At 42.5% G+C, this 7,628-nt stretch overlaps 1 protein-coding gene across 1 annotated transcript; it reads right to left on the reverse strand.

Annotated features, from left to right (window-relative positions):
* Positions 1–272: 272 nt before the first annotated feature.
* LOC147639860 (protein ASYMMETRIC LEAVES 2-like) lies at positions 273–1,664 on the reverse strand. Its single transcript, XM_086822608.1, has 2 exons — positions 1,408–1,664; positions 273–1,091 (listed from the first exon to the last, which is right to left on the reverse strand). The coding sequence occupies exons 1-2, from the start codon at positions 1,453–1,455 to the stop codon at positions 420–422; spliced, it is 720 nt and encodes a 239-aa protein (XP_086678734.1). The 5' UTR covers positions 1,456–1,664; the 3' UTR covers positions 273–419.
* Between the last annotated feature and the right edge of the window lie 5,964 nt (positions 1,665–7,628).

Raw genomic sequence — 7,628 nt, forward strand, 5'->3', positions numbered from 1 at the left:
AGTGTTCCATGTAATGCTATCATTCTCAACAAGAAGCCCCAAGATATGTGGCACCGTGGTGTATAATGGTGTAAGATGCTCTTAGGCTAACATATGTGGCACACAGAAGCTTCAAATTTGGGGGGGAAATCATTAACTAGAGCATAATCAATAAAGTGCATGTATGAAAGGATATTTTAAAAAATAATCTGCATGTATGAAAGGATATTTTAAAAAATAGTCAATCCCCTACATGCATGCCCCCCACCTCCCCTCCCCCCACCACCAGGATGAGTGTTAACCACATATTGGTTAACACATTCCAAGAAGAGAGAAATACAATTTCAAGGTTACAAGGTTATGATGAATGGATGTATCCACAAATCTTGTATTGAAGATGGGGTGAAAAATATGTTTTTGATAATATTGTTTTGGATGTGTCAAGGAGAGGAGAGACTACTGATGTTGCTAGTGCCTTCTGCACTAGTGGTGCTTCTACCATCAATGGGTCCATCTGCTGTAGCCAGTCGAAAATGGCCGCCTGCATGTGCTAGCTGCATAGTTTCCAAGTTGCCAATGAATTCCGCCTCATAGATAGGCTGTTGTTCACTTCCAACTAGCCAAATTTGATCTGATCTTAATGAGGTCAGGTTAGGGTCATTAAGGGGAACGCCAACATGATTAGTCATTAGAGCCTGCTCATGACTGGATATCATATGATCACTGGTACATGCTTGTAGATTGATAGAGAGCTCATTGGGTAACCCTGGTTCCATGTACCTTGCAAGCTCGGAGCGTGCAGCAGCAAGCTCATGTTCTAATACTTCTATGTGGCGTTTAAGATAAGAGATTGCTCCGACGCATCCATATACAGGGTCTTTCATCCTTGCCTGCGCTTCATAGGCGAGAGAGTTCACTGCGGCTGCCCTTTGGTGTAGGGGTAGCTCGTTGAGAATCTTGGCTATGTTGCTTGCCCCGAAGATCTTGTGAGCATTTGCGAACTTAAGTGGCTGATCCGGGGGAAAATACGGTGCAAATATGCACTCCGCAGCACATTTCCTCCTCAGAAACTTGCATGCACCGCATGGAGAACTTGAAGTAGTGGCCATCTCCTGATCATCCAAATCCAGCATTTCAACACAAAATGCGTCAATAATGCCAAAAAAATCAATTTAGGGTAAGCCTATTAAATCTACTCGAGAGGATTAAATAAGGATCAGATCGACCAACCCTAATCATGCCCGACACAACCCTTACCATGCCCAACTCAAACCCTAATCCTGCCTAATTCAATCCTAGTCATGTCTAGCTCAGCTAATTATGTCTTAATCAACCCAAAAAAACTAAGAATCAGTGATATATTGACTAACTATCAATATTTATCATAAACTATGAACTCTTACCAAATCCAGAATTTGAAAAGCTTACTTGTGGTAGTCTCTGTGCAGTCCGGTGGAGCTCGGCATCCCAACACATGAGCTGGTTGGCTAGCGCAAAGCTTGTTATGTGAGCACAAAGCAGAAATTAGGTTAATGATTATCGTGATTACTGTGTGCGTCATATGTAGAGAGAGAGAGAGAGAGAGAGAGAGAAGGCGGTTTTGCGAAAGGCCACAACGGGTGGAAAAGAGCACGTTCGACGTGGTTGCAGAGCTTTACCAATTTTAGGAGCCGTGTGTGGGACGGAATGCTCGAGAAACGCAGATTAATTACGGGGTTTAATTAACCTAAACTAAAGTCGTCTTTGGGAGCTTTTAACACGATCAGACGGATGAGTGACGTCGGCCATGACAAGGTCATGCGGGGGTGACGTCGGCCATGACAAGATCATGCGGGGGCGTCAGCGGCGGCGGCGGCTCCCGTCTTGCGAGCGTAGCGGCGCGTACTACTCGTAGAAATATAAAAGATAGAGATTGCTAAGGGTGGCGCAGCGCGCTGCGGCCTTCAACATCGAATTCTCTTTTTTTAAAAAGTTGGACTATTTTTATTACATGAGAGTCCCGCATACCCTTCTTACAAACACACACACCTACTGGTTTAGCCTTAAGGTAACACCATGCAATGTAGGCAGCCGTGGATCGAACCCATTACCTTGGGTTACAAGCCATCCACTTTAACCAATTGACCTACCGATTGCTGGTTTTGAAAGACCCAACATTGAATTCTCATTTGGCCAAGCTTGGACGCCATCCTTGTTTCACATCAATTCGCCATCCTTCGTTCGACCATTGTGCAACTTAAGCTTTATAGACCTTGGGTTACATTGGTAGTGTTAGAGTTGAGTCCCGCAACACTAGAGCACTGTTACAGCGCCTGGCGCTATGCGCTACAAACGAGAAGTGCATGCACAATTTTGTGTTCCGCTATCAGGGTCTGTGTGTGTCTACAATCTGGACCCACAGATGATAGGTGCAAATTTTGGGGGATCGCAGTCCAAACGAAAAAGCTGATTGGCAGAAAGTCTTCCCATTGTGCCATGTGCTACACAAATCAAGGAATTCATCGACTTTTACAGTGCATAGAACGCTTCAGCATGCGCTGCAAGTACTGGGTTATTTGATGTGGGATTAAGCTACTATAGTGCATCAAGGCGCTGCACGTCCCATTATTCCGCAATGAGATGCAGCTCTTAAAGAGAATGACTCACGTGGGGAGTCAAATGTGTGGTCTGATTCTACACATCATAAAAGATGGCTTGCATTAGATTCCCAAGTGGAGGGAATATGTGATGGGCATGGGTATCTAGGAGCATCACATTGATGTTTTACATTAATGCCTATGCTCAAGTAGATCAATTTGTGAGTAGAAATCCACTAACCCTTGCCAAACTAACCTCTTTTTCTTCGCCACTGACAACCCTTCCCCATCTCTTTTAGAGGGACGTCCACCATCAACAACCAACCTTGCCACATCTCTCCTACTGCATCATCTTTCACAACACCAACATTGACTCCCCATGGACCATACTTCCCACTTGATCCCAAGGTCATGATCGAGATTAAGAAGAACAATATGTTAACCACTTTGGTTTACATTAAGCCCTCCGTAGTCATAGATGTACAATTGACAAGCATATAGTCATGATGTCTCTCTCTATGCCCATGTCTTCTCCTTCTTCTCCCTTCCTCCCTACTCCCAGCCCAGCCCAGCCCTCCTCCTCCCCCCACCTCCCCGGCATCTTCATCAAGTCACCATTACATTGCATAAGTGTCTTTGTAACATTGAATACATTAAAACAATGTATATGCACCTTAGGCGCATCAAGCTTGTATAATGAGGAAATACAACTACTAAGGCCAAAGATGTGTAAATGAGCTAGACATAGAAAATTGGTGTCCCAAGTGGCCTTTTGAGAAAAGTGACTTATGAAATATATGTCAATTTCCTCATGTTGTAACACAATCATCTTCCCATTTGTGTAATACAGAATATAGTGTTCCTTCCACACTCTCTCTCCTCCTTACAACCATACATGAGTGTTTGTGGATCTCGAGGGGTTCACCTAAAAATATGTAAGTGTAGCACGTGAGTTCATTAGGAGGGGTATATTAATTCAAAAAAGTTAAAGAATTACATTTACAGGAGGGATTTTTCAAAACCAAATTTGGAAAAAACTGTAAGTTTATGAAGAAAAAGGGGTCATTTTATTCATAAAAGAATGCAAGTGTAAGGGGTTTTTTAAATACCCCTTGAAAGCACGTGATACATAAAATTTCTTAGAGGTGAACCCCTCGAGGTGTGGATATGTCATTCCTCATGGTTTGGGAAAACAATGCTCTCTTTCGGACCATGTCATGTTCTCTTTCTCTCTTTGTGGGCTTCATAAAGGCTTTCGACACTCAGCCCCTTTATCTTGACTTTTGTAACATTTATAGGAGCTCGAATTTCCATCGGGGTGACGGCTTATATATGAAGACGTGATTGGTAGACTATATGCATCAGGAGGCCTTTTTGGAGACCTCAATAGCACTATCGGGGTCAAAAAATGCTACTCACTCTCTCCAACACCATTTGAGCTATACATAGATGAGATTTCCTTATTTGTGGACAAGCTTGGACGAACATGTTCACGGCTAGCTTAGGAGGTTCTATTCATTTTGCAATAATATGCAAATGACATAGTCCTAATCTTTGATTCTACCGAAACACCTTGATGCAATATATAGGTTTTTTGATGAGAGAGACCTCATGATTGATCTTGGAAAAACCAAGATCATGATCTTTAAGACTTCCTATCAAAGGCGGGCTAGTATGTCTTTTCTATACATAGGTGGACATTGTCTTTTCTATACATAGGTGGACATTATGTCCTCTTATGTGTACCTTCCCAAGCCCAACTTTTATGATAAAGCTAGTTGCCAACACCAACCTGGAAAGAGGAGGACTTTCATCCTTGGTTGTTTGGAGAGACAATCTTTTCAAAACGACTTCAAGGGTGCAACTTGTAAACGATGTATAGGGCCTCTTTTTGGGTACCAAATTTAGCAGACAAGAAGTGGAGGAGAATAGAGAGGCTAAAGGATACGATGCTCTTGACACGTATGATTAGGCGTAAAAGTATTCCATGTCACATGTATGATTGGGAGTAAAAGAAATCCATGTCACATGATACGATGCTCTTGACACATTTGATTAGGAGTAAAAGCAGTCCATGTCGCATGAAATTGTTCTAGTAGACTTTGGAGCAGCTCCCTTGGTCATAGATTCTAGGCTACCACCTACATCCACCACCATATACATACTTGTTGATGGCTATCGTCTCCCACTTGAGTCCTCAATGCACTTGGATTAAGATGCGCACATTAGATTTTGGTACTATGAGGTTTCTTGATGGTGGGTTGAATATGGCTTGATGCTCTTCACATGTATGATTAGGAGTAAAAGCATTCCATGTCACATGATTAGGAGTAAAAGAAATCCATGTCACATGATATGATGCTCTTGACACGTATGATTAGGAGTGAAAGAAATCCATGTCAAATGAGATTGTTTTGGCAGAGTTTGGAGCAGCTCCCTTGGTCATGATAGATTCTAGGCTACCACCTATATCCACCATCATCTACATAATTGTCGATGGCTATCATCTCCCATGGTTAGCTCTTGAGTCCTCAATTCACTTGGATTGAGATGAGCACATTAGACCTTGGTACTCTCAGGTCTCTTAATGGCATGTCCAACAAGATCTTTAGATGGATAGATAGGTCATCTCGCCATTTTCGGATCTCTCCTGCTGCCAAGAGATCGATTTCCATATTCGGGTGGATCTGATAGATCTTTATAGAGGATTAATTGCGTTACTTGACTGGATCTAATATAGCTTTATAGAGGATTGATACGGGTAGGACATGGGTGTCCTCTCCAGATCTTCCTACAAAACCATAGTTTTTATTTACAAGCCCTAGATGTCTCAAGTGATACATCACATGCTATGAGGATTAGTATTGGTGGCTAGCTAAAGGGTATCATCTCACCACGTATGGATTGAGTCTACTAGTAGGTAGAGGGTATCCCATGAGAGGGACAAAAATGCATGGTCTCTAAAAGTGGGGAGATGGATTAGTATTGGCTAGCTAAGAGTATTATCTCACCATTTATCTCAACCATTTATGGATTGAGTTTACTAGTAGTAGGTAGAGGGTATCCCATGAGAAGGACAAAAATGCATGGTCTCTACAATTAGGGAGGCGGAGATAGAGGAGCATTACCTATTTTGATACCCACCCTCTAATATGAGATATTCCACTATCTTTATCCATCTCAGCTGACCCCTAATTGTTGACCCAGCTGGAACAAAACTTCCTCCTATGTTAGTTGACACTTCTAAACCCTCAAGATACTCTATCCAAACATAGATCCAACACAATAGGCCCTCAACGGTGGATGAAAGCTGGTCCACATAGCTGACCTAGAACATTAGTCAACCCACACGCTCGTCTGATGCTGACTTCCTTTCATAGTCAACACTGACCCACAAACACTTTCCTTGAGCGCCCAAACAAGCGAAAATCAAGCCTCCTATACCATTAGTTGATGATTTTTGATGGTCACAGCTGACACGAAGGAGACTCTGTATACTCTCTCAAATGACTACTAGACTAAGTTAGCACAAACTCAACAGTAGCTCACCAAACACCAGATGGATACACCCCAGTGCTCCATCTCCATAAGCCCAAGGAAAACCACACATTATCACAACTCAATCATCAAAACAAAAGATAAAACATTCACTCATAGCTGACATAGCTGATATAAATAAAATACTCAATTTGCTCCAAATAGATAGAAAACACATGTGTCTCAATAGCCCTGAGACGTGGGAACCAATAAAAGAAGAAAACTCAAAAGAAACTCAAGGATCCCCCTCAGGTAGACCCTGGCGACAACACTTCATAACTTCATCTTCAACAGCTACAATCAAGGAGAAATCAAAATGGGTTAAGTCTCTAATAGAGAAGCTTCTCAGAGAACTTAGGGAACACTCCACCTAGCCAACTCTCTGTTCTCTAGTGTTGAGATATCGAGCTCTTCTAGTGAGGCAGTGGACATTGATGACCCGCTTGGGGGATAGGCCCCACACTTACACCACTGGCATGGTTGGTGAGATTATGGGTGATATGCGGCCAGTGGGATGATAGGCTGTGTGATAGCCGCTCTAGAGATTGGCATAGTTATAGCGCCAGCTCATTTAGTTGGGTTCACACTATAGAGAACCCTCGTATGTATTGGTTGAGTACCTTTCATATTATGTGTACTCTTATCTTTGTATATTGTGTGTTGAGTGTTGAATGAAGGAGAAGAAGATTTTCAGCCTCTCACCTTGTGTGTTCTCTATTAGGGTTTTGTGAGTGTGTGTGTGTGCTTGCAAGAGCTCAAGCTCCCTTCCCCCCTTCATCTTTTCAAAACCACATGACAAGTCATGGGGAGTGGTTCAAGGAGATGAAAAATCTTGAAAGACCAGGTTTTGTGGAAACAGGGGATGACACTGCTCATCCAATTGCCCATGTTGGAGATGTGCCATTGTCTATGCAGGATGGCAAAGTGAAGTACCTTGCAATGTACTTCACGTTCCGAACAAAGAATTTGGTTTCAGTTGGCCAGATGATTGAGCACGGTTTGCAAGTTCGGTTTAACCCTGATGGTTGTTATGTTGAAGACTTTAAAGACAAGTGCAGGTTAGTTGCAAAAGGCAACAGAGTGGGCAGAATGTTTACGTTGAATGTAAACATGCCTAAAATGAGTGCTGCGATGTTTGCAAATGGTTCAGGAATTGTTGCAGACACATACATTTGGCATAAAAGAATTGGACATGTGAATGTGCAGAGAATGAAGTCTATGCAGACTAAAGGAATTGTGACAGGGCTGCCAAAGTTTAAAGTGGAAGGTATGCAGAGAATATGTGAAGCATGCCAATTTGGGAAGCAAACAAAGCATGTATTTCCACGTAACAGATATGTGAGTAGAAATGCACTAGATGTTGTGCATTCAGATGTATGGGGTCCTACGAAGACCATGTCTATGGGAGGCTGCAGGTATTATGATGCATTGATGACCACACAAGGAAAGTGTGGGTATATTTCATGAAGGAGAAGAGTGAGGTGTTCACTCACTTTCAGAATTTCAAAGTTTTGGTTGAAAAGCAAATAGGAAAAT

This window comes from Cibotium barometz, chromosome 3 (genome assembly GCF_041138505.1).
Source record: "Cibotium barometz isolate CiBa-2024 chromosome 3, ASM4113850v1, whole genome shotgun sequence".
NCBI classification, from domain to species: domain Eukaryota; kingdom Viridiplantae; phylum Streptophyta; class Polypodiopsida; order Cyatheales; family Cibotiaceae; genus Cibotium; species Cibotium barometz.

What these genes read in the sequence shown, in the direction of transcription:
- LOC147639860 (XM_086822608.1), bottom strand. Translation starts at nt 1,455, where the DNA reads ATGTGTTGGGATGCCGAGCTCCACCGGACTGCACAGAGACTACCACAA. An exon ending in CTGCACAGAGACTACCACAA is followed by an intron (nt 1,092 to 1,407) that starts GTAAGCTTTTCA and finishes TTGGATGATCAG; the next exon opens with GAGATGGCCACTACTTCAAG.